This window comes from Phycodurus eques, chromosome 7, assembly GCF_024500275.1.
Source record: "Phycodurus eques isolate BA_2022a chromosome 7, UOR_Pequ_1.1, whole genome shotgun sequence".
In the NCBI taxonomy this organism is placed as follows: domain Eukaryota; kingdom Metazoa; phylum Chordata; class Actinopteri; order Syngnathiformes; family Syngnathidae; genus Phycodurus; species Phycodurus eques.
In genome coordinates this window covers 1909847-1937154 of record NC_084531.1, presented here as the reverse complement: position 1 = coordinate 1937154, position 27308 = coordinate 1909847, and the positions used below count along the sequence as shown (strand labels likewise).

Here is a 27308-nt window from a genome sequence, read left to right as displayed (position 1 = left end):
CATTCCGAAAAATGGCCAAACTAAAGATGGAAATCAGGAGCTTTTGAGACAGGTGGGACATACTATCTGGTCACAAAAGTGAAGGACAGCCCTGTTAATCTTGTGGGAAGAATATAACATAGCTTCAATAAATGTTTTCTTGATGCACTCTTTCAACTCTTGTTCATAGTTGAAAGGTTGAACTTTTATTGAAGGACATTCTTATTTGTTGGATTGTTTTTGTTGTTGGCCTTTGAAATAAGATTTCCAAAAACCGAAACACAAAAGGCTACAGCTAGATAGATCTATTTAAATTCTCAAATACCACGTCTTGTATCGCAAATTTGATTTCTCGTGTGCTTATGAGGCGGCATGGCCTGGTGTGCAGTTTTGCATGTTCTCCCCGTGCCTGCGTGGTTTGTTTGTTTATATGTGCCCTGCAGTCGGCTGGTGACCAGCTCAGGGTGTACCCCGCCTCTCGCCCGAAGATAGCTGGGATAGGCTCCAGCACGCTCTTGTCTTTGTGGGGTTTTATCCATCCATCCATCCATCCATCCATCTTCTGAGCCGCTTCTCCTCACTAGGGTCGCGGGCGTGTTGGAGCCTATCCCAGCTGCCATCGGGCAGGAGGCGGGGTACACCCTCAACTGGTTGCCAGCCAATCGCAGGGCACATAGACACAAACAACCATTGGCACTCACAGTCACACCTACGGACAATTTAGAGTCTCCAATTAATGCATGTTTTTGGGATGTGGGAGGAAACCGGAGTGCCCGGAGAAAATTTGTGGGGTTTTATTACAAGGAAAAAAAGAAAACTCTTTGCCAAGAGAGGGAAAGGGACAAGTCGTCACGAGTTGTCCCCCCTTATTGAAGAGCAAGCAAAGAAACACCTTTGTTATATTGAAGTGAGGGAGACAGAGAAGAAAAGTTTGTCCAACTGCACTCAATTTATCTTTATCGAAAAAACAGCTCGTCGTCACAATTGAACAATAAAGCACGTGAAGGTTGTGTAAAACTAATAGAAGTCATATTGGGTGTATATAAAACATACATTTTCCAACTCACATTACATATCTGGAGAGAAGGGAAAATATGCACAATTGCAGTCCATTTTCAAGAAATATTGCGCCATTTTATGATTTTATTCCTACTTCGAGGCCGCTAATCCTCTTTTGGTTCCGGAAACACAGACTTGGCTCTCTCGCTCTCGTACAGCGCAGTTTTTCGCTAGCTCTGCTTGCTTGGCTTCTGTTTCCATTTTTTCTTGCTGATAAGCTTGTTCTTCTTCTAAAAATTTTTTTTCGTGTGCACCCATGTTAGGTTTCTTTAAATGTGAAGAAATCATTATTATTAGTCGTAATTGTTATCATAATTATTGTGTCTTTACAATGTAAAATTTTTAACCAGTCTTTGCATGGAGACAAAAAAAAAAAAAAAAAAAAAAAAAAAAGAATGATAGCTTCACAGCTTGATTTGAATTTGCATCGCAGACATAACGTCACGCTTTTGGCCCAATGAGAGTGTGCACCTGGCAGAGTAGATCTGAATACTGCTATGAACGGTTTAATGTGTACGGATTTGGAAAAATGTTAAAACTTCACCACGGAACTCATCGAAAAATTGTTTGCTGTTGTCTTGTGCTGTACTCCAAGCAAAATATGCTAAGCATCTTCTTTAACTGCAAAGAATAAGCCTACCAATCCTGGGCATGGTTGCTTGAATCCTGAGGCGGCAGTGGGCTGACAAGTCGAGATACTTGCATCCAGACAGCATCATACAGATTTTTCTTAGTGGTGTGGACAGTGCAGGGAACAATCAGTGGCATGCCAAATAGACTGGGTCGGTTCTTCTGAGATGACAAGAAGTAAAGCTCTGTACGCATCTGAAAGAGCAAGAGATGTCATATTATTCTGTAAGCAGATTTATACTGTACATTTTTGGCAAACTAGAACCTAAGATGGAGTCGCAAAAAAGTATGTGAACCCTTGAAATTACCTGGATTTCTGCATATTGGTCATTTCCCCATTGTGGGACAAATAAAGGTTATCTTATTAACATGATCTGATCTTCATCACTGTCAAGTCACAAGGCACAACCTCAAGTTTTTCCAAGGTTTCTTAAAGGAACTAGTTAATGGTGAGAACATTTGTACTTATTTCAGTTCTGGACTTACAAATGATGTTTGCAGAAAAAATCTTCCCCAAAAAGACGGATGCAATATTTGATTTTCAGCCAGATTTGGGTCCGCCCGCAATTTGGACGTAGCAAGCAGGAGCGGATTACATTTCCTCACTGAATTTGTATGCATTCTTTGGTGTCAAAATTGCCGACATTGAAAGTCTGGATGAGACACCGATGGTGTAGTGGTACACTCGCCTGACTTTGGTGCGAGCAGCGTGGGTTTGGTTCCCACTCAGTGACGGTGTGAATGTGAGTGCGAATGGTTGTCCGTGCCTGTGTGCCCTGCGACCGACTGGCGACCAGTTCAGGGTGTAGTCCGCCTTTCGCCCGAAGTTTGCTGGGATAGGCTCCGGCGCCCTGTGACCCGAACCAGGATAAGCGGTATTGAAAATGGATGGATGGATGAAAGTTTTTTTTTCTTCGACAATGGTGACGGTGCAACATGTTGGAAGGTAGGGTGTTTAAAAAAAAAAAAAAATCGACCGTTGAAATGCCTCCTTGAGGAACTAAGACAGCCATGTCATCCCACAAGAATTCTTGCAATGCATGTCATTCCCACATATGTCAGCTCAATTTTGTATATTGCACAACAAATGGCTCTTTGATGTTTCAAAAGACAACGGCGTTTCTGTAGGTGGCATTGTGTCACAGACATGGACTTTGGCTGCAGGCTCCCATGTCATCAGATGACGATGGCATCTCCCAGCCAAAAGTATTATGACGCGTAATGTCACGAAAATCTACAGACCCTTTCCAAACAAATTTGAAGTTGAAGCGTTGAAGTCCCCCAAACCTGCATTCTGCTTGGCCAGCCGGTACCCACCATTTCCATAATTCCATTCAAAAAGTTAAACTTTCATATAATAGATTCAGGGCACACAATTTCAACAATTTCAAGTATTTATTTGTTTATTTTTACAAATTTGGGGCTTCCAGCTCATAAAACCCACAAAATCAGGAATTAAGGAAATTTTAATACTGTGAAGAAATCACCATTTAGTTCTCTCTCATTTTTTATTTTTGGAGAAAAAAAGAAAGAAATTAGGGTCACATTAAATCAATTAAAATATGGTACTTTCAAAATGATATGTTCATCTTCAATACTTGGTTGGGAATCCCTTTGCTTTAATCACTGCCTCGATGCGCCGTGGCATTGAGGCCATCAGCCTGTGGGGCATTGCCTGGGAGTTATGGATACCCAGATTTTCTTGATGCATTCTGTCAGTTCTTTGTTTCCGGGTCTGGCCCCTCATTTTCCTCTCGATAATACCCCATAGATTCTCAATGGGTTGTAGATCTGGCGAGTTGGCTGGCCAATCAAGCACTGTGATGGCATGGGCATCAAACCAAGTTTTTATGCTTCTGGCGGTATGGGCAGGGGCCAGGTCCTACTGGAAGATGAAATATGCACCTCCATTCAGACCCTCAGCAGAAGGAATCATGAAGTCCTCTAAAACATTCTGGTTGCGGTGATCTTGGATTTAAGAAAGCAGAGTTGACCAACACCTGTACTGGACATTGCACCCCAAATCATGACTGACTGTGGATATTTCACACTGGACCCCAAGCAGCTTGAGTTCTGTTCTTCACCAGTTTTCCTCCAAACCCTTGGACCTTGATTCCCGAATGAAAGGCACACACTACTTTCATCGGAAAAGAGGACCTTGAACCACTGGCCAACAGTCCAGTCCTCCTTCTCCTTGGCCCAGTTTAGACACTTTACGTTGGCTCAGGCTCAGAAGTGGCTTGACCCGAGGAACCCAACAGTTGTAGCCCATCTCCCGGATGTGTCTGAATGTGGTGATTTTTTAAGCTGTGACTCCCGCCTCATTCCACTCTTTCTGGATCTCTGATGGATTCTTGAATCTTCTCTGTTTGATAATCCAATGAAGCCCACGGTCATCTCTTTTGCTGGTGCATCTTCTCCTGCCAAATTTTGTCCTTCCAATGATATGCTTGGACACAGCACTCTGTGAACAGCCAGTCTCCTTAGCTATGAACTTTTCTGGCTTACCCCATCCTATGATGTTCTTCTGGCCAGTTGTCAAGTCTGCAGTCTTCCCCATATTGAACCCAACTGAGACAATTGAACCAAACAATTTAATGACACCTGGGGAAACCTGTGCAGGTGCCTTGCTTTGCTTCTGTGTACATTTTTTCTTCCTGATAAGCTTGTTTTTCTTAAAGAAAAAAAAAAAAAAAAAATTAGAAGCAGAGACTCCTGGATATTTTGAAACCTGTGGGACTGTACGGTAATGGACCTTCCAGCAGTTCTCCCTGGAATTTACTGAGAGCAAAGCCCAAAGATATGGGACAACATCTAAAAGGGAGGACACAAAACCAGCAATTACCGAGGAATCCAGCTGGCCTGTGTTGCGGGCTGCTTGAACCCCGAGTGTGCGGCCGTGGATGGTAGCTACAGCGAAGGGCAAGAAAAAAGGACGCGGGTCAATGCAAAACATTGATATCAGACTTACAAATAGATTTGAGTCAAGAATGTTCATTTCCCACCACCACTGAAAGGTATGAAAATAAATCATACAAGAAAAAAATGGCACCCCAAACGTCAATAGTTGGTGATGGAGCTATCAAGGATGTGAAACGTTTTTGCAGTGAGAAGAACACCAAAGTACTGTGTTTTACCAATGACATGGTGTCTGATATCTCGAAAAAAATCCTGGAGGTCACTAATCAGCACCCAACTGTGAACTATTTCATCAGAATCAGAATCATCTTTATTTGCCAAGTATGTCCAAAACACACAAGGAATATGTCTCCGGTAGTTGGAGCCGCTCTAGTACAACAAACAGTCAATTTACAGAACACTTTGGGGACATAAAGACATTGACAAAAAACAATTGTGCAAAAAGATGCAGAGTCCTCTAGCACTTAGAGCAGTTCGAATGACTAATATTGCAATAGTTCGGTGCAATGACCATTGTGCAAAGGGCGCTGAGACTTCAAGGAGTGTATGCGGTTTAAAGTGACGAGTAGTGCGATCATCTGGGACAATGTTGGTTGTGCAAATGTTGCAGATAATCCTCAATCAGTGTGCAAATGGAGCAGATGCTACTCTGGCATGAGTGGCCAGTATATGCAAATAGTGCAGCATGACGAGACAACTACAGTGAGTGCACGAGTAATGTATAATTGGCCCCACAGAAATGTGACAACAAACGTTCTGACAATCCTTTCAGCAGCTTTGAGTTCGGTAGATGATCAGTGTGTGACACTCAGTTCAAAACATTATTGGCCTGTAAAATTTGGGCTGATTTCTTCACAGTATTCTAATTTTTTGATTTCCTGATTTCGTGGGTTTTATGAGCTGGAACCCCAAATTATGTAAAAATAAACAAATAAATACTTGACATTGTTTAAATTGTGGGCCCTGAATCTATAATCTTTAAAAAAAATTTAATGGAATGACGGAAATAAACTTTTCCATGATAGTCACATTTTTTGGAAAGGGTCTGTATGTGTACATATAAATGTATATGGCTGGATGGATATAAATGTAGCACCAAATTATATCATACAACAGTCAAACATGGTGGTGGTAGTGTGATGGTCTTGGGCTGCTTTCTCCTTCAGGTCCTGGACAACTTGCTGTGATTGATAGAACCATGAATTCTGCACTTTAACAGAAAATCCTGAAGGAGAATGTTCAGCAATCAGTTTGTGACCTCAAGCTGAAGCACAGTTGGCTTCTGCAGCACCATAATGGCCAAAAACACACCAGCAAGTCAACTTCTGAAAGGCTTAAGAAAACAAATTGAAGGTTTTGGAGTGGCCTAGTCAAAGTCCAGACTTGAATCCAGTTGAAATGCTGTGGCATGACCTTAAAAAGGCCGTTCATGCTCGAAAACCCTCCATTTTTGCTGGGAGAGAAAAAGCTGCTCGGTGGCATGCTATTTCATGTGCAATGTAATTAACACATTCAGTGCCACTGACTGCTTAAGAAGTCAAATATCCATGTTAACTGGGAGGCCTGGTACTGAATGAGTATATGATTTGTGAAGGAGTTCAGAGGATAACGCTTGAGCTCTCCTTTCCCTGGGGTCTGTTTCAAGTGAAACGGTAGGATGAAGACTGAAGATGTTTACAGGGACAGCAGGACAACACGACGAAAAACATTGGCCACAGTTATATAAATTAGTTCTCGACTGCAGAGGTCAATATCTTTGACTCAAACACGCACACAGTACACAATAGGATGCTTAATATAGATCAAATTTAATGTGAAACTACAAGGAAATACGGGAACAAATGCGAAGGAAATTTACTACGAAAACAAAGACAAGCATACATACAGCAGAATATAGAGTGAATGGCTGAACTCGCGAGATGAGCGTGAAATAATTGATACGTGTTGAGAGAATAAAGTTGGGACTCGTAACATCATAAAACTAACCCATGTGCGTTACAGATATTAAAATGACGAAAAAATAATTTAAAGTATTTGAGACTCTGAGAGCATATACTGTACTATCTAACTGACAAGACGGTGTTTCTCTGCCACTCCAGACTTCCGCATGCAGTACCGCAGTTCCTCTCTGGGTATTCTGTCATAGGCTTTCTCTAGATCTACAAAGACACAATGGAGCTCCTCCTGACCTTCTCTGTACTTTTCCATCAACATCCTCAAGGCAAATAATGCATCTGTGGGACTCTTTCTAGGCATGAAACCATACTGTTGCTCGCCAATACTCACTTCTGTCCTGAGTCTAGCCTCCACTACTCTTTCCCATTACTTCATTGTGTGGCTCATCAACTTTATTCCTCTATAGTTCCCACAGCTCTGCACATCACCTTTGTTCTTAAAAATGGGCACCAGTACACTTTTCCTCCATTCCTCAGGCATCTTCTCACCCGCTAGAATTCTGTTGAACAAGCTGGTCAAAATCTCCACAGCCGCCTCTCCTAGATGCTTCCATTCCTCCATAGGACCAACTGCCTTTCCATTTTGCACCCTCTTTAATGCCTTTCTAACTTCCCCCTTACTAATCATTGCCACTTCCTGGTCCACCACACTTGCCTCTTCTACTCTTCCTCCTCTCTCATTTTCCTCATTCATCAAAGAATTATTTCCATCTGTCCAGCACACTACTGGCACCAGTCAACACATTTCCATCTCTATGCTTGATCACCCTAACCTGCTGCACATCCTTGCCACCTCTACCTTTGCCCTACATCACATCTCAATATATTCCTTTCGCCTCTCCTTGGTCCTCTCAGTGTCCCACTGAGTGTTCTGAGTTAACCCTTTTCCTTCTATGATTTCCTGTACTGTGAGGTTCCACCACCAAGTCTCCTTCTCTCCTTTCCTGCCAGAAGATACACCAAGTACTCTCCTGCTGTCCCTCTGATCACCTTGGCTGCAGTGTTCCAGTCTTCTGGAAGCTCCCCCTGTCCACCCAGCGCCTGTTTCACCTCTTCCCGAAAAGCCGCACAACACTCGTCCTGTCTCAGCTTCCCCCACATGGTTCTCTGCTCTGCCTTTATCTTCTTCATCTTCCTCCCCACCACCAGAGTCATCTTACACACCACCATCCTATGCTGTCGAGCCACACTCTCCCCTACCACACCTTACAGTCGGTAACCTCCATCAGATTACATCGTCGTCATTAGGAAGAGTGTACATATATTCATTTTATAATTTGTTAAACGATATGGTTGCATATTGTTCTGTGGGAGTAGTAAAGACATGGGAATTAATGGATATGTACAGAAGCTGGGAGCTATGTGATAAGTATGAGCGTTGTGTGTCCAAAGTGTTTGCGTGTGTGTGTTTTGTTTCCATCCACTTCCAACCCCATCCCCCTCTTTTTTTAGTTTTTTTTTTTTAGTTATGACTGATACTTTTACATCACGAATACGTGGCTGTCAGTTTGTGTCGTGGAATGTCAGGGGGATTAATGGTATTGCCAAAAGGAATAAAGTACTTTCGCATCTGAAACAATTTAGAGGTGACATCTGTTTCATTCAAGAAACACACCTTAAAAGCTCTGAGGTTTCTTGTCTTAAAAGACCCCGGGACGTGGCATGAATTTCTGTAAGTTTTATGCAAGGGGAAGGGGTGCAGCAATTATTATTGGCAGGAAGACACCTTTCGAACCCACAAAGTCTATTGACGATCCGAATGGCTGTTTTGTCACCGTCAGGCAAACTGTTTGATATTCCAGTTATTTTAATGAGTGTCTCTGCCCCCGTGTGGGATGATGACCACTTTATCACTTGTCTTTTTTCTTCTTTTCCTGACATTGATTGCCACTACCCAATCATCGGCGGGAATTTTAACCTTGTCCAAGATCCTGCGTTGGATAGGTCCTCCCTGAAACCTTTTGCTTGTTTTGGCAAATATTTTTCTGACAGAACAAGTAAGGAAACAATCTTGTCTTTGTTGGGTCCAATCGGGAACGAGTCTCGTTTAGACACTGTGTCCACAAAGCCAGTACACGTCCTCAAAAGGCAACGTGCCCAACCGGTCACGTGCAATGACCATTGTGCAAAGGGCGCCGAGACGTCAAGCGAGTAGTGCGATAACCTGGGACAATGTTGATTGTGCAAATGTTGCAGATACTCCTCAATCAGTGTGCAAATGGAGCAGATGCTACTCTGGTATGAGTGGCCAGTATTGGTCAACAACAGATATGCAAATAGTGCAGCGTGGCGAGACTACTACAGTGAGTGCATGCTGTAGGAGGTGAAATTAGCAGGGGTAGTGGTGATCGCATGTAACCAAAGAAGCTTGTCACAGCTGTCACGTCTCGTAAGGTACAAAATTGTGTCAACTGTCAAAGTGAGAGCATCAATACACATTTTAATCACAATAACTATGCCAATTAATGCCAAACCACCAAGGAGGGGTTTAAGACCCCTGGGAGATGTCATCTCTTTCTTCTGTACTTCTGCCGAGTTACGCAAGTGCGTGCATGTGTGTGTGTGTGGGGAGTGCGCGTCAGTTCAGACAGATGATTGGTCGTTGCTTGCTTTTTATGACCTATGTTCTGCTCCTCTATGACCAATCAACGCGCAATCGGTTACTAGCACTGACTGTAGCTAAAAGTGTATGCTAACCGTGAATCCTCTTTCTTAGAGGTGATGACTTAGCCTTATTCGGCCGACCTTTACGATCATCCGTCGTAGAAGGTGAGGGAAGTGGAGGAGTCGGGACCATAGGAGGCGCTTGGACCTTCTTGCAGTGTGACGCATGAACCCACGTAGCTCTTTCAGCGGTTGGTATGAAAATTAGCACCTCCAATTAGCACCTGTGAAGCGGTTGGTGTGAAAATTAGAACCTCCAAATCTGAGACCTTGGTTCTCAGTCGGAAAAGGGTTGCGTGCCCTCTCCAGGTCGGGGATGAGATCCTGCCCCAAGTGGAGGAGTTCGAGCATCTTGGGGTCTTGTTCACGACTGAGGGAAGAATGGAACGGGAGATCGACAGGAGGATCGGTGCAGCGTCTGCAGTCATGCGGACTTTGTATCGGTCCGTTGTGGTGAAGAAGGAGCAAAGCCGAAAGGCGAAGATCTCCGTTTACCGGTCGATCTACGTTCCTACCCTCATCTATGGTCACGAGCTGTGGGTCGTGACCGAAAGAACAAGATCCCAGATACAAGCGTGTCAACACGGGGTCGTGTAAATAATGAGTGAAGGGTTTTGAAGAGTTTGTCAATCAAAGGACTTTCTTCCGTTGGATAAAATCTGCCTCAGCATTTTTTTTTCCAAGGGATGCTAATGACATGGTCAGTTAAGCATAATTAGTGATCCGGGACCTGCAATAACTTGTCATGCCCAAACGTGACATCTGTACCATCATGAGATTTTCATCTTAAGTTTGGGGTTTGAAATTTAGAAATTAATTTTTTGAGACCACAGTTAAAATATATATCTGCTGCCTGTATACCAGTATCAGCTCAGAATTTCAGTAAGGCCCTTGTGTTCCCTTTTCAACCTGTAGTCTACAAGTCTTGTAAATTGTGTCATTTGTGATATGCGAACCGCATGGGGAAAGTCACTATATCATACCATCTTGACCTAATGACAAATGTCCACAATTTAGTCTATATCACTTCACATGTCAACCCAAATAAGTGAATCTTCCATAAAGACTTCAAGATTACTGACAAATGTTTGTGGAACGATCATCATATGCATCACTATGATAATGCCAATATTGGTGCTGTGTTTGCAGCCTGTTGAATTGGCTTTAAGTGAATCTTAAGTGAAATTCGGAATTTGTGGCAATCAATTATGTGTCAAATACAATAATAATGCAACGTGTGATGCGAACAGAACAAAAGAACATTGCGCATAAAGTTCAATTCGTAAGAAGGACTTCAATCCAGGACCTTGACCTAGACGTTAACCCGAACGTAAGAACTCAGACCTTACCAATGGAATGTGGGGAGAGCAATTACTAATACTTGTTTCAAATACAGTACACCATATGAAATGGTCCAATTTTTAAGGAATTAAAATTTTCTTGACCGTAATTCTTTGTTTGGAGGACAACAGGTCCGTTTGGATCCTGAGGTGACAGCGGACATCCAGCGCCCCGGCAGCCCTCCCCCCCAGTCCTAATTCTTTGGGTGGAAGCAGAACTTGTGCGTTGGTCCTGGATGATCAATCTCTCCTGGGGTCCCCTGGATCGTCGATAAATCCTACAGTCCCACTTCTGACACAAACTGTTTCGGCAAATCTTTTTCTAACAGAATAAGTAAGGAAGCAATCTTGTCTTTGTGGGTTTTGATTACAAGGAAAAAAAGAATAATCTTTGCAAAGAGAGAAAAAGGTACAAGTCGTCACGAGTTGTCACCCCTTACTCCAAGTCCAAACAAAAGAATCACCTCCGTTATACAGAAGTGAGAGAGACAGAGAAGGGAAAGTAAAACAATTATCTCTGTCCAGCTGCACTCAACTTATCTCTATCGAAAAACAGCTCGTAGTCATGACATGGCTGGGAACAACTAGCACACACAGCATGGCCGGTAAACAGTTAGTAGTCGCAACATGGAACACTAAAGCATGTGAAGGTTGTATAAACTAATTGAAGTAAAATTTGGTATATATGAAACATACATTTTCTCATGCTTTATCCATTTCTGCCAACACACTGAAGGCGTTTGCGTACCAACTTGGTCTAAGTGACGCCTGGAGATTTCTCAACCCAACCGACAAAGTTTATTCCTTCTTTTCCCATGTCCATCACACCTATTCTCGAATTGATTTCTTCTTAATAGATAACAGGTCACTGAACTGGGTGGATACTAGTTAATATCCCTCCATCGTAATCTCCGATCATGCTCCCACCTCGGAAAGACAATTTCCCAAATTATAAAGCGCCAAATCCACAATGGAAACTCTTTTTTTTTTTTTTATGGACGACTCAAATATCAGACTTTTTTTTTTTTTGCAAAATGTTTTTACAGCCATTCTGACATTGTGTGGATGTTGTTGTATCCCATGCATTCGGGCTTTAATCAGTAGATTAATCACCACAGCAATTACCCCCATGGAGAACCGTATGGAGCAGATGTATCCTTTACTGGTTGTTGATAATGACGATTATGACGATGATGATGATGATGTTGCTTTACCTGATTTGTTTCCTGATCCAGGTGATTACGATGTTTAAACTACAACGTTCACGTGTAAATGTATTTGTTTGACAAAAATGATTCTACAGTTAAAATACCGAAATGAAGTGACTGTAAGATGATATGAGAATTTGCGCAAATACATGATAAACAGGAGGGAAATGTTCAATAAATTGAAGTTATCATTTATTTGCTGGCTTGCATTGGTATTGTGGACGATTTTGATGGTTGCTTGCTGACCGTGGGGGGGGGGGATGTCTCACCCTCAAGAAAATGACTCAGCTGGAATCAACAGGAAAGGACACCTTTACCAAGGACACATAGCCAGGTGTTCATCTCATATCTTCACCTTGACTCCCTCCCCTTAGTATGATATGTTTTGTAACTTAGATACCTCCCTAAATTAAATAAATACAGGAGCAACGGAAGAGATTGTTCAGAGTGTGATAGGAGAATGTAACTGAACAATCTCCCACACACATCCTCCTCATGAGCAAAAAGAAACAAGCGTCTTCATTCCTTTGTGTCTATTCTTTTAGGTCTTGGGCGAGATAGATCCAACAGTATCACAAGGTACGCCATCACCCACAAACTGCCCCTTTCTGCAGACGATCTGTTGCTTTTTGTGTCAAACCCCTTGTCATCTATTTGGTACATATTCTGGCTACAAGTTGAATTTTTAGAAGAGTGAACATCTCCCATCAACCACTTGTCAACAATGATATCAGAGTTGTCCTTTCCATTTATGGTTGCCTCACAGGGGTTTCGTTACCTGGGAGTATTTATAACGCCATCCTTTGAAGACCTTTTTAATGAGAATTTTTGTTCACTAATTAATAAATGAAAGCTTGATATGGCACGCTGGTCCGCTCTTCCTCTTTTTGGTATAGTTCATTTAGTAAAAACGGTGATGGTTCCGAAGTTTCGATATTTGTTTCAACACATCCTAATTTTCGTGAGGAAGTCTTTTTCTTTTTTGTCAGCTGGTTGCTCGATCTCTTCATTTCTATGGCTGAACAAACCACCTCGTATCAAGAAGGTGTCTGTCACTGTCTTACAGTTACCTAAACGACAAAGGGGGCGCAGCACTGCCGAACTTTATTTACCATTATTGGGCATGTAATATTGATAAGTTTAGCTGTTGGTTGGATGGAGGAATTGACACATGCCCCTCCTGGGCTCAAATTGAGAGAGGATCTTCAAGGTTTTCATTACAGTCCCTCCTAACTGCGCACCTTCCTCTCAAAGTGCACAATGTTTCTCAGAACCCTGTTGTTATCAACTCATTAAGCATTTGGGTTCAATTCCCAAAAAAGTTTCTTTCTGCCATCTAATTCTCATCCCACTTTTGTTAACTGCGTTGCAAGGGTCTGGTACTAGTTGAGGACCTCTACACGGATGGACTATTTACAGATTTTAACAAGCTTGCAAATAGGTTTGATTTACCGCAATCACACTTTTACAGTTTTTTTTTTTTTTTTTTTTTTTTTTTTACAAACTAGGCATTTTGTTTAAACTACCTATTTAGTTACCCTAACTCACCCCCTAGATCTCTGGCCGACTCAATGCTCAACTTTGATTCAGTTCAGAAGTGCTCTTTTTCTGTTTTTTACAACTCCATGGTATCATTTAATCCCCAACATCTTAATTATATAAAACAGGGATGGGAGGAGGCGATCGGGGTGTCCATATTAGATGATCAATTGGAACAAATTCTTAAGCTTGGTCATTCCTCCTAAATTTGTGCCGGACATGGTCGACTGCAATGCAAAGTTCTCTTTAAGGTGCACTGTACTAATGCTAGACTTGCCAAGATTTACCCAACCGTCAATGACAGTTGCAATAGGTGCAAGCATTCACCTGCTAATCCCACGCATATGTTTTGGTCATGTCCTAGTCTCATCGGTTTTTGGCGTCAGATCTTTAACACATTGTCAGTGGTGCTTGACGTGAACTTTTGACCCGAACCCATGCACGGCTCTCTTTGGATGCCCTCACCTCTCTACACCAAGTTTGCCGGCGGCTAAATGTCATGTGTTGGCCTTTATCACAATCCTAACCCTCCCTGGTAATGTCTATTCAGGAGTTTTGGAGAGAAGGGTCCATCTGGAAGTCAAATCTCAGATTCAGGAGGAGCAGTGTGGTTTTCGTCCTGGCCATGGAACAGTGGACCAGCTCTACACCCACAGCGGGGTCCTTGAGGGTGCATGGGAGTCCACCCAACCAGTCGACATGTGTTTTGTAGACTTGGATATGGCATTTGACTGTGTCCCTCGGAGAGTTCGGTGGGGGGTGTTTCGGGAGTATGGGGTACGGGGATCCCCTGATAAGGGATGTTCGGTCCCTGTATGACTGGTTTCAGAGCTTGCTCCGCATTGCCTGCAGTAAGTTGGATTCGTTTCCAGTGAGGGTTGACTCCGCCAAGGGACCTTTAGGGACAGCATTTCTAGGCGTACCAGAGATGTTGAGGGTTGTGGTGACATCACTATTTCGTCCCTGCTTTTTGCAGATGATGTGGTTCTGATGGCTTCATGATCTTGATGATCAACTCTCGCTGGAGCGGTTTGCAGCCAACTTTGAAGCGGCTGGGATGAGAATAATCACCTCCAAATCTGAGGCCATGGTCATCAGTCGGAAAAGGGTGGAGTGCCCTCTCCAGGTCGGTGATGAGATCCTACCCCAAGTGGAGGAGTTCAAATATCATGGGGTCTTGTTCACGAGTGAGGGAAGAATGGAGCGGGAGATCGACAGGCGGATCGGTGCAGCGTCTGCAGTCATGCGGACTCTGTATCGGTCCGTTGTGGTGAAGTAGGAGCTAGGCCCAAAGGCGAAGCTCTCTATTTACCAGTCGATCTACGTTCCTTTCCTCACTTATGGTCACAAGCTGTGGGTCCAAAAGAACAAGATCCCGGATACAAGAGGCTGAAATGAGTTTCCTCCGCAGGGTGTCCGAGTTCTCCCTTAGAGATAGGGTAACAAGCTCCGTCTTCCGGGAGCGGCTCAGAGTAGAGCCGCTGCTTCTCCGCATTGAGAGGAGCCAGATGAGGTGGCTCAAGCAACTGTTTAGGATGCCTCCAGGACACTTCCCTGGTGAAGTGTTCTGGGTACGTCCCACCGGGAGGAGATCCCGGGGACAACCCAGGATACGCTGGAGAGACTACGTCGCTCGGCTTGCCTGGGAACGCCTCGGAAGAGCTGGAGGAAGTGGCTATGGAGACGGAAGTCTGGGCTTCCCTGCTAAAGCTACAGCCCCTGCGACCCAACCTCGGGTAAGCGGACGAAAATGGATGGATGGATGTATAATTATAACATTATATGAACTCTGCTCCAGAAAGAGGACAGAAAGAGGTCATCTTGCGCCTGTCTCCTTATGTTTCTCTCTGAAACCATACTATTACAAAACAGATCAAACATGATAAGTTTGTTGGTGCCAGTTGTGTCAAGACAGAAGATAACTGTTCATGTTTCTAAGTGACATGACTTTCGAAAAACAGGCACTTCTTAACAGCCATGAACCTGCTTGTATTCGTACTGTCTCCTTACCTTTAAGACTTAAAGGTAACAAATGGACAGCACCCGAGTTAAAGTGAGTGTCACAGCAAAGGGTCTGAATACTGAATATTTCAGTTTATCTTTTTTAATACATCTGCAAAAATTTCAACCATTTTGTTTTTTTCTGTCAATGATGCTGTGTGTACATTAATGTGGAAAAAAATGATTTTAGAAAATGGCTACAATATAAAGAGTGAAACATTTAAGGGTCTGAATACTTTCCGTACCCACTGAATTTAACTCTGATCCTATCCATTTCTTCTGATCATCCTTGAGCTGGTTCTACACCTTCATTGGATTCCAGCTGTCTTTGATTATACTGATTGGACTTGATCAGGAAAGCCACACACCTGTCTATGTAAGACCTTATAGCTCACAGTGCATGTCACAGCAAATGAGAATCAAGAGGTCAAAGGAACCGCCTGAAGAGCTCAGAGACAGATTTGTTGGCAAGGCACAGATCTGGCCAAGGTTACAAAAAAAAATCTGCTGCACTTAACGTTCCTAAGAGCACAGTGGCCTCCATAAATGGAAGACGTTTGGGACGACCAGAACCCTTTCTAGAGCTGGCTGTCCACCAAACTCAGCAATCGGGGGAGAAGAGCCTTGGTGAGAGAGGTAAAGAAGAACCCAAGGATCACTGTAGCTGAGCTCCAGAGATCCAGTTGGGAGATGGGAGAAAGTTCTAGAAAGTCAACCATCACTGCAGCCCTCCACCAGTCGGGGCTTTATGGCAGAGTGGCCCGACGGAAGCCTCTCCACAGTGCAAGACATGAAAGCCCGCATGGAGTTTGCTAAGAAAAACACCTGAAGGACTCCAAGATGGTCAGAAATAGGATCCTCTGGTCTGATGAGACCAAGATGGAACTTTTTGGCCTCAATTCTAAGCAGTATGTGTGGAGAAAAACAGGCACTGCTCATCACCTGTCCAATACAGTCCCAACAGTGAAGCATGGTGGTGTCAGCATCATGTTGCGGGGGTGTTTTTCAGCTGCAGCAACAGGACGACTGGTTGCAAACAAAAGAAAGATGAATGCGGCGAAGTGCAGGGATATCCTTGACGAAAACCTTCTCCAGAGTGCTCAGGACCTCAGACTCGACCGAAGGTTCACCTTCCAACAAGACAATGACCCTAAGCACACAGCTAAAATAACGAAGAAGTGGCTTCAGAACAACTCCGTGACTGTTTTGAATGGCCCAGCCCATCTCTGGAGAGACCTGCAAATGGTTGTCCGCCAACGCTCACCATCCAACCTGACTGAACTGAAGAGGAATGGCAGAGGATCCCCAAATCCACTTGTTGCATAATTCACACAAGACTCACGGCTGTATGAGCTCAAAAGGGTGGTTCTACTCAATACTGAGCAAAGGGTCTTAATCAGAAGCATCTTTATCTTTATTTGCCAAGTATGTCCAAAAAACACACAAGGAATTTGTCTCCGGTAGTTGGAGCCGCTCTAGTACGACAACAGACAGTCCAATTGACAGAGAACACTTGAGACATATAGACATTGACAAAAAACAGTCACTGAGCAGTGAAGGGTTGCTAGTTATCTGGTAATGCCGGTACATTTTTTTTTTTTTTTTTTTTGACAATCGTGCAAAAAGATGCAGAGTCCTCTAGCACTTAGAGCAATTGGAATGACTAATATTGCAATAGTCCGGTGCAATGACCATTGTGCAAAGGGCGCCGAGACTTCAAGGAGTGTATGCGGTTTAAAGTGACGAGTAGTGCGATCATCTGGGACAATGATGGTTGTGCAAATGTTGCAGATAATCCTCAATCAGTGTGCAAATGGAGCAGATGCTACTCTGGCATGAGTGGCCAGTATATGCAAATAGTGCAGCATGACGAGACAACTACAGTGAGTGCACGAGTAATACATAATTGGCCCCACAGAAATGTGACAACAAACGTTCTGACAATCCTTTCAGCAGTTTTGATTGTCCGTTGCAGTCGGAGTTTGTCCTTTTTTTTAGCAGCACCAAACCAGACTGTGATGGAAGAACACAGGACTGATTCGATGACCGCTGTGTAGAACTGCCTCACCAGCTCTGGTGGCAGGCCGTGCTTTCTCAGAAGCCGCAGGAAGTACATCCTCTGCTCTGCCTTTTTGAGGACGGAGTTGATGTTGGTCGCCCACTTCAGGTCCTGAGAGACTGTAATTCCCAGGAACTTGAAGGTTTCGACGGTTGACACAAGGCAGATGGACAACGTGAGGGGCAGCTGTGGCGAAGGATGCCTCCTGAAGTCCACGATCATCTCTACAGTCTCGAGCGTGTTCAGCTCCAGGTTGTGTTGTCCGCACCACAGCTCCAGCCGCTCCGCTTCCTGTCGATATGCAGACTCGTCACCGTCCTTGATGAGGCCGATGACAGTGGTGTCATCCGCACCCGACTGTCATGAGTTTGACAGTCGGGTGCGCTGAGGTGCAGTCGTTCGTGTAGAGAGAGAAGAGCAGCGGAGAGAGGACACAACCTTGGGGCGCTGATGATGCTGATGCTGTGTGTGGATGAGGTGGCCTCCCCCAGCCTCACCTGCTGTGTCCTGCCCGTCAGACAGCTGTAAATCCACTGGCAGGTGAGACGCTGAGCTGGAGAAGCTTGGATGAAAGGAGGTCAGTGATGATGGTTTTGAACGCTGAGCTGAAGTCCACGAACAGGATACTCGCGTAGGTCCCTGCACAGTGGAGGTGTTCTTGGATGAAGTGCAGTCCCATGTTGACTGCATCATCCGCAGACCTATTCGCTTGGTAGGCAAACTGCAGGGGGTCTAGCAGGGGACCTGTGACGCTCTTGAGGTGGTCCAGCACGAGACGTTCAAAGGACTTCAGGACCACAGATGTCAAAGCGACAGGCCTGTAGTCATTTAGACCCGAGATTGCAGGTTTCTTGGGGACTGTAATGATGGTGGAGTGCTTGAAACAGGATGGTACATGCACACAGTTCCAGAGATCTATTGAAGATCTGAGTGAAGACTGCCGCGAGCTGGTCCGCGCAGACTTTGAGGCAGGACGGGGACGCATGGTCTGGGCCTTAATCTTTTGTTGTATGAAGATGCGTCTCACATCCTGTTCATGGATGGTTAACGCAGAAGTCAGAGGTGTGGTTGTGGTCGGGGTGCGGCCGGGTGGGTGTGGGGTGTGAAACTGTCCTTTTCAAATCTGCAGTAGAAGGTATTCAAGTCGTTGGCTAGTGTGCTATTGTAATTAGTCAGCGATTGGAATGCATGCCAGACTGATTTAGAGTCGTTAGCGCTAAACTGATTTTCCAACTTTGCTGCATAGATCCTCTTTGGTAATGTTAATTTCTTTAGTCAGCTGGTTTCTAGCTCGATTATACAGGGCCCTGTCCCCGCTCTGATATGCGTCCTCCTTAGCTTGGCGGAGCTGCTTAAGTCTAGCAGTGAACCACGGCTTGTTGTTGTTGAATGTGCAAAATTATTTTGTTGGTAGACACACATCTTCACAGAAACTGATATAGGATGTGACAGTGTCCGTATATTCATCCAGGCTGCCAGCTGAATTTTCAAAGACACTCCAGTCTGTGCAGTCTAAGCAGCTCTGAAGTTACATCTTTGCTTCATTGGTCCACTTTTTCACTGTTTTTCACTGTAGGCTTCGCGCATTTAAGTTCTTGCTTGTACGTCGGTATTAAGTGAATTAAGCAGTGATCAGACGAGCCCAGGGCTGCACAAGGTATAGCGCGGTATGCGTTTTTTACCGTCATGTAGCAGTGGTCTAAAATGTTATTTTCCCTGGTAGGACAGTCGATGTGCTGCTTGTATTTAATACTTATGGCTGTGTGATAGTTCAGTTTTTCTTCTTCAATAAATCTGCAAAAATCTCAACAAAATGGGGTGCTGTCTGTATATTAATGAGGGGAAAAACATGAACTTAAATGATTTTAGCAAATGGTTGCACTATAACATACTTAAACATTTAAGGGGGTCTGAATACTTTCCGTACCCACTGTATATGTCACAGTCTGCCTGCCATTTCCTCTGTCACCAGCCAAAGCCAGCCAATCAGTTTGCCAGCTCCACTGCCTATTTAAGGCTTTGCTGGCAACGCAATCAGTGTCAGAGTGTCCGACAGTCATCTGTGCAAGTTGACTACTCTGTATTCTGGCTTTGAGTCAATCTGCCACATGGATTCAGCCTTCATTAAAATCCTATTCTGGTGGTTTGGTCCTACATCACACTTGCCACGTGTCCGTATAATACCAATTTGAAAGATGCAGTGGTTGGTAACTCAAGCAATATGGCGTCTTCTTTTATTCCCTGAAAAGAAGCGGTTTGCGATATTCCACCCGACGGCGACGTTATGCAGAAATCAAGGTAAATCCAAATAGTACAGAATTTTTCTTGCACCTGGAAAACTAATGACTGGTACACTATAATTCAAATGTGATTCTCACCATCTTTCTGTGCATGGCAATGATGTAGCCAGTAACAGCACTACCATTTCCCGGGAGATTTTGCACATTTAGGAACCCCTTCGCCAGTGATGCTTCTGGATTGCAGACTGCACTGGGTGGCCATTCATTCCAAATGAGGACGGGGTCATTTTCTTGGTGACCATTAGATGTTATACTGTTGACTACAGCATTGTATTAATATGATGAGTAAAAAGAAAGTGGAAAAGAGAGAATTTATTGTGTGGATTACTTCCAACCTGAATAATAATTCAAACCCAGTCCTGGAGTAATAATTGGGAAGGCTTACCTGGCGGTTTTGATGCTGGAGAACCTGGCACTGGGATCTCAAAAGCACACAAAAAGCTGCTTACAGTCAGACGGACCTTCTGGTGATCCTGGGAGAAATTCTGAACATAACACATAGCAGAAATCAGATAAAGTTGCATTTGTCAAGTGAGACAATTGTGTTTAGTGTCACTGAAACAAGGCAATGCCAAGAAAAATTGCAATTTACATGAAATTTGCCTCGTTCAAAGTTTTTGAATGAACATGAAAAACAATAAATACTGTCCTATACTGTCTCATTTGTTGATGTACTGAATGTTGTGTGTGGTGTCTACACCAGCAACAATGGACCAATGCCAGCTGAATTTATTTTGGGATGCTTGTATTTATTTTACCAGTAAGTGGACCACACGGTGCAGGTATAATGATTACCAGTCAGTGGTTGGTTGTCACTTAGCTCATACAGTATGAGGCTATGTTACTTAGCTCGTATGAGGTTCATAGCCTAACAGGCCGACACGCCTTTTGCAATACAATTCTCTACTGATTCCGGCTGTTTACTAATACACACACTCCACAGACCATGTCACCCGTCTCTCCATCCAGCACCCTATTAAATATTAACTCAGGCTCATCACCTAAAAGCACTCATTAGACCTCCAGCCCCATCACTCCTCCAGTTGACATTGCCGATCCTCCAACACAAACCTCCTCACACCCACCCATCATTGGAACCAAGCATATTCATCAAAACTTAATATAACATTCATAGTTGACTGCTCTACTCTTTTAAACTACTGTTCGGTGTACGATCTAAGCCCTCATTTTCCGTTGTTTACTACTTGACAAAGTTATTTTACGAATTCCCTTGGCTTCTCTGTATTCTCCGAATCTCCTTTGCTTGATGTGTGTTTTATTACTCCATCATGTGTAATCTGTTAGCGAGGCGAGGATTAGTAATTTAGAACGTTATACAGGATCTTCAAACACCCACTGTCGTCGAGGAGGCCCGTATGAACCATTCTCTTGACGCAACCCAAGTCGATGGGAAATCAGGAAGGTTGGGTGACTGTTTGGTGGGGGCATAGCTTGAGGTGCACCCTTGACCATGGGTTTTGGCAATTACTATACACTGTTAACTCATTCACTGCCAGCCGTTTCCTGAGCAGGGAACCCCAAGACTGCCAGGCATTTTCGAGCAATTTCACAGATTTTTAAAGCCCCACCGAACATTGTGTACTATGACGATGTAAACACCAAAACCACCAAAAGAAAAGTGAGACTCTCTTCTTTCATCATGTTTCTAGCTTATACAGTTGTTTAGTAATCAGCAGTCAAATATCGGCTACTTTCAGCCAAATCTGTTTCCGGAGGAAAGAAATTGAGAAAATAGCCTTTTTGTGAAAGCAGACCAATGACTTTGACACCAACATTTCTGTGGAACTTTACGTTCTCAATACTGAGAACGTACTTTTGACAGAAAAATTATTTATTTACAAGTATAACTAGAGACAGAACCACTTGCACTTTTTTCCTCCAAATTGTCCTCCTCTACCGTTTCGTCCAGGTTTTTGTTACCTTGCGCATAAAATGTAGCAAGGTTTTATCCACATATGGATTTTATTCTTCTGTGGCAGTGAATGGGACCTTGTGTGGTTGTCATTCTCCTTGAAACCAGTCCCTACTTCTGCTCGAAGCACTACCTGTGCAGTTTAGAAATATAACTATGAAGATAAAAATGAATTGTTGAAATTGGAGTCGTGGGACGTGGAGAAAAAAAAAGCTTTCAATTACCTTTTTTGTCCGCACTGCGTACTGGAATGGGAGTTGAACGTCTGCTGGAGGCAGAAGATGTAAGAAGGATTGAAGGAGCCTGTTTGCTCGCTAAATGTAGCTAACGCTAGCTGCAAATGAGTTACCTTAGTCTTCGCCTTCGTCTGAGAAAGCTCAGGATGAAGTTTGGCTGGCTATCCAAAAGGGAGTTCACTCATCTTAACGATTTTGGATCCCATGTATTAAAATCCTGGTCGGCAGACGATCAGGTAGAAAAGGGAGCAACTCGCCATATGTATGGACCAGCATTTTGGGCGATAGCTTTACAACAAAGCGATCGGCTCAGAGCGTCATCCTTTATTTCCCCGCATGATCTAAGGCGTCATTTCCTGTCGGTCCCAGGAATATTTTTCATGCCTTGGCACAATACATTTCGAGTACCGAAAGCATTTTTTTTAGAGGTTTTATTTTATTTTGTCTTCTCTCTTTTCTGCCATTATGTTTGCACTATACATTGTCTTCTCATTGTCTCTTGCACCCCGGCCCCTCCTTCTTTCGCCTCTGAGGGAGGGACGTTCAGCTCAAGGCATTGTTGCCTTCTACAGGGTGGCATTCCTCATTGCAGTTATCCAGAGGCTTGACAATCACACAAAAACTGCACAAGACCCTCCCTCACCCATCCCCGTTAAAAAACACCATTGGCGTCTTTAGACGGCATTGGCAGGGAATAGATGGATTCTTCATGACGGCATTGGCAGGGAATGAGTTAAGCATGTGAAATTGGCATTAGTGACACCGGAGGCTGATGTTTAGTGTATCCCAGTGACCAAAGGAGGTGACGTCAAATCCTAGTGAATTTGCTTGCGGGAAAGAATTATGATGGATTAACTGTATCTTCATATACTGTGGAATCACAGTTCACAAATGCCCATGTTAACGAATACATTTGTTTATCATCAGAATTATGGGAGAAATAGTGCATCGGTGCATAAATTATACTTCAGTTCACAAACAGTCACAACATCTAAATTGACATAAATACAGTAAATGCAACCTTTTTATGATTAATTTATACAGCGTACCCAACTGTTTGTATGTTGACTGAGGGGAGGCTCATTGTCCCCTACTTTGGGAACAGTTAGTAATTGTTGTCGTGGAAAGGCTTGAGTACCTTAATTTTGGCACCATGAACTTCAGCGAGAAGAATCTGTTCAGGCTTCAGTTTGCACATGTCACTCAGCAGCTTTTTTAGTCCGGTGTATTTCTCATCCATATTTAACCGTAAGCCATAGCACACAGGAGTGGAACCATCCAGTTTAATAACTGGAAATACACCACAAAACATTATTATTCATCAAGAAGCTGAAATGTAGCAAATAAGCTAAAACGGTCAACACTCACCGGTTATCTCCAGATGCATGGATCTATCCATGGGTAGAGGCAGGGACAAGAAGTTGAAAGGGTCAAAACGTGAGCTGATGTGGCCACAGGTCTTGCATTTTACTTGTGACTTTAGTTGACCATGGAAAAGATCCACCACAATAGAGCGGTTCCTACGCAGGTGATTCTCCCATGCCTTGAAGTTGAACATAGTCTCCTTTTACACAAAGATCAACCTCTGCTTGTTTATATTGAACCAGAAAATACAACAATGTGAATTCATCTCCTTGGCCACTCCTTGAGAGTCTGACCACTGAAAATTTGACAAAACAAAAGGAGGCCATCATCTAAAACATTGTAGTTGGGGCTCTAAATCAAACCGCAGATAAATCTTGTTGCACTTTGTCATGTTTTAATTGCAACAGCAGCAACACTAACAGTTATCAATAACATTATCAGATGAACCATCTGACCTCTCTCCATCAGAGAGCAAGATAAACGGAAAACAAAGTGCTTTAGGGAGTGTGGTTGAGTGCACTGGCCAACGTTCCACTTGTCTACTTACACTAACCAGGCAAGCAAACACCATAGGCATGAAAAAGGTGACAAAAATAAATCCATTTTAGGAGGGGGGTGGGGGGGATCCACCGAGCCCCCGCCGAGAATAGTTTTTATTTTACCATAAATTAAGCAATCTAGAAGACTCTAAAGGGTACAATAAGGCAAAAAAAACTATTCTTCACGCAGAAAATCGTGTTGACACCGCTCAAGTACATCAATTGACATTTAAGATTCAAATTAAATTTGCCTCGTTGCTTTTTTGTTGGCGGCACGGTGGTCGACTGGTTAGAGCGTCAGCCTCACAGTTCTGAGGACCCGGGTTCAATCGCCTGTGTGGAGTTTGCATGTTCTCCCCGCGCCTGCGTGGGTTTTCTCCGGGCACTCCGGTTTCCTCCCACATCCCAAAAACATGCATGGTAGGTTAACTGAAGTCTCTAAATTGCCCCTAGGTGGGAATGTGAGTGCGGATGGTTGTTTGTTTATGTGTGCCCTGCGATTGGCTGGCAACCAGTTCAGGGTGTACCCCTCCTCCTGCCCGATGATAGCTGGGATAGGCTCCAGCACACCCGCGACCCTCGTGAGGATAAGTGGCTCAGAAAATGGAAGGATGGATGGACAACGTCCCAACTTCATTGGAATTGGGGTTGTAATTAGATCATTGACGCCGTGTTTCCTAATTAATACAAAATGTAATCGCGGATCAGCTCTTGTCGCCGATGTTACGTATGCTTCGCGGTTCCACTTGGGACCACAACAAGGGCCCCGACCCACAGCACTTCAATGCAAAAATACAAAAGAAGCGGAACAAATACCACACTGGCTGATCTGATCAGCAAAAATGTTGCTTCAACATAAGAGTAGCAATAGAGGATGTCCGCTCCACAGGTGGCCAAACATTGTCCTCAAGTAAGAGTACGGATACGTGACAATGTGACAAGTATAAGTAAATAGTAGTCCTCCAAAAAGTTACTTAAGAGTAAAAGGTACACAGTGAAATGATTACTCAAGTACTGAGATATATAGTTGATAAGCAATAACTGATAAATAAAAGTAGCGAGCGACAGTTAGATCCTTGTAACGGAGCAAAGGTACCGTGACAAATTAACAGCAGAAGGGACGGAGGTTTTTTTCTCGTCAACTCCTGTGACTTCGAGGCGTGTCGGCCTGTTAGGCTATGAACCTCATACGAGCGGAACCTCAGGCCGCATATTAGTCCGCCGCGGAATAATATTCACAAACATCTGTGTGTTGATGGTGGATGTATGGAATGGATCTAGCTGCCACTGTTCAAGGAGTACGAAACAGCCTATGACGTCAGTGACGGCACCCCCCATGCCCCCCTGGAAAAACTCATCGGATCTGTACCATTTACGTAAATTTGCCTATTTTGAGTTCAAAACGGCGGATTTCGCCGAAAGGTGACTAATTTGCATGTATGACTAACGTTGTGAAGTGGCAAATTACCGAAATAGCGTGACTTTGCACTTCTTGGCCACTTTAAATTTTAATTGCTTGCTTCACCGTTTTATTTGTTTTATGCATCCTAAATATTATTACGGTTGGGCATTGTTTGAAATGGGATGATTCCGGTTCCTCGTTTCAATTTCTGGTTTCAAATGATTTTTGATTCAGATTCTTTTCGGGGGAAAGGTAAAAATACGTTTGCATAGTTCAAATGAGGGAGCAAACCAGTTATTTTTGGGATGAATTTATTTGAAAGTCGCGATAAAATGTAATTATATTAACTTTTTACATTTGACGGATTTCACTCTAAATTTCTCACAGTGCTATTTTTAACTAGTATACTCATATCACACCGATGAACTTGGATTTTTTAAAAGCGCTTTATTTTTGAAAACCTCATGAACATTCCTGCATGAGTGTCTGATGTCGGAAACATTCTTTTTTTTTTTAAAAAGGGGACAGACAGAGGGACAGAATGATCTAGGGGAATAGGGTTGCAAACCACAGCAGAACAATAGTTACTCTAGATATTTGACGACAAGTAACGTTACAAAAGCCAAATCGTGTTCTTATTTGTGAATGGAAGGGGGAGGGGGGGCACCCAGTGAAGACATGCAAAACACTAACCAACCAGTTAGAACCTGTGAGTTGATATGGGTATAGGTCCCAGCACAAACAATTAAAGCCTATAGCATGTCTATGACACTTACTAATGAATGAACACCAAATCACATGCATGTTAGTCAACTAGTGTACAGAGTTGTAGAGCCAGCACATTGAGGAAGGGTTGGCACCACCCTAACCACCCGCAAGTGAGACCCAGCCAGGGGGACGCCACCCACTGCCCAGGACCCAGGGCGGTCCCCTAACGCAACCGAAGTGCCCCGACCAGTCCTAAAGTGAGGGGCACGAGTACCGGACAACCATCCCCAGTGCAACAATCAACCTCCCCCCTCCACCCAGCACGCCCCACCACCGCCACCATCCCCAGAGAGCATGGGGGCCCCAGCCACCAACAGGGCCCAACACAGGAGCCAGCTGCCACCAGAAAAAGATCACAGCCTGCTAAAAGCGAGCCAATGTTAAGCGCCCGTCGCGAGCAATGACGCGCGAGGGCACCAGGAGAGGGGAGAGGAAGGTTGGGACCCAAGGTGGGGGGTGGGGGGGTCAGGAGTCAAGCCAAGAGAAATGTGAATATCCACGACCCACCCGATTACTATGGTTTCCAGGTCCCCGACTGACAACCATCATCCCTGTACCGTAATAGTGTGTGGTGTGGGGTCGTGCATTCAAATTGGGAGACTAGTGAGGGTGAGGCGAGACAGTGACGGGGCAATTATGACCCGTAACTGTCACCCCCACCCAGGCCAACCAGATCCCCAAAGGATGTGTGAATGTATGCGGTGCATTAAAAATCAGCGGGCCAGAGAGCAGGCCAAAGTGCCTGTCTCGGTGGGACATGCCCGGAACACCACACCAGGGAGGAGTCCAGGAGGCATCCTAATCACATGCCCGAGCTACCTCATCTGGCTCCACTCCTGCTTCAGCTTGACGGCATCCCTCACCACCACTGGTGTCCACCAACGGGTTCGGTGATTGCGCCACGACAGCCACAGCTCCGGTCGGCCGCCTCAGCAATGGAGGCACGAAACATGGTCCCCTCGGACTTAATGTCTCCCGCCTCCCCTGGGACGTGGGTGAAGTTTGGCCGGAGGTGGGAGTTGAAAATCCGTTACCCTTTCGGGCTATGCCCGGCTGGGCCCCATGGGTGCAGGCCCGGCCACCAGGCAATTGCCTTCGAGCCCCACCTCCAGGTCTGGCTCCAGAGGGGGCCCCGGTGACCCGCCTCTGGGCGAGGGAAATCGAGGTCCAATATTTGTACTCATCATAAGGGGTCTGTGAGCGTGCTTTGTCTGGTCCCTCACCACGGACGTGTTTGTCATGGGTGACCCTACCAGGGGCGTGAAGCCCCAGACAACTTAACTCCTCGGATCATTGGGACACACAAACCCCTCCATCACGATCAGGTGACGGCTCCAGGAGGGGCCTCATTAAATGGTTATATCCAAACGTTGAACAACAATCTTGGCTGGAACTAGAACAGATAAACTGCA

At 44.3% G+C, this 27308-nt stretch overlaps 1 protein-coding gene across 9 annotated transcripts in view; it reads right to left on the bottom strand.

Moving 5' to 3' along the window:
• Positions 1 to 27308, bottom strand: part of usp32 (ubiquitin specific peptidase 32) — a 150581-nt gene that overhangs the window by 29502 nt on the left and 93771 nt on the right. For 7 of the 9 annotated variants that reach the window (XR_009768958.1, XM_061682538.1, XM_061682537.1 and 4 more), the window contains 5 exons: positions 23191 to 23365; positions 22961 to 23112; positions 20039 to 20138; positions 19732 to 19913; positions 1679 to 1863 (listed from right to left, as the gene is read on the bottom strand). Coding sequence is in view for 8 of the 9 variants with exons in the window: in XM_061682538.1 (XP_061538522.1) it covers positions 1679 to 1863; positions 19732 to 19913; positions 20039 to 20138; positions 22961 to 23112; positions 23191 to 23365 (794 nt within the window). In the remaining variant the exon portion in view is untranslated. Of the gene's footprint in view, positions 1 to 1678; positions 1864 to 4513; positions 4579 to 19731; positions 19914 to 20038; positions 20139 to 22960; positions 23113 to 23190; positions 23366 to 27308 lie in introns of all 9 variants that reach the window. The other 2 variants (XM_061682539.1, XM_061682541.1) reach the window with 2 other exon arrangements.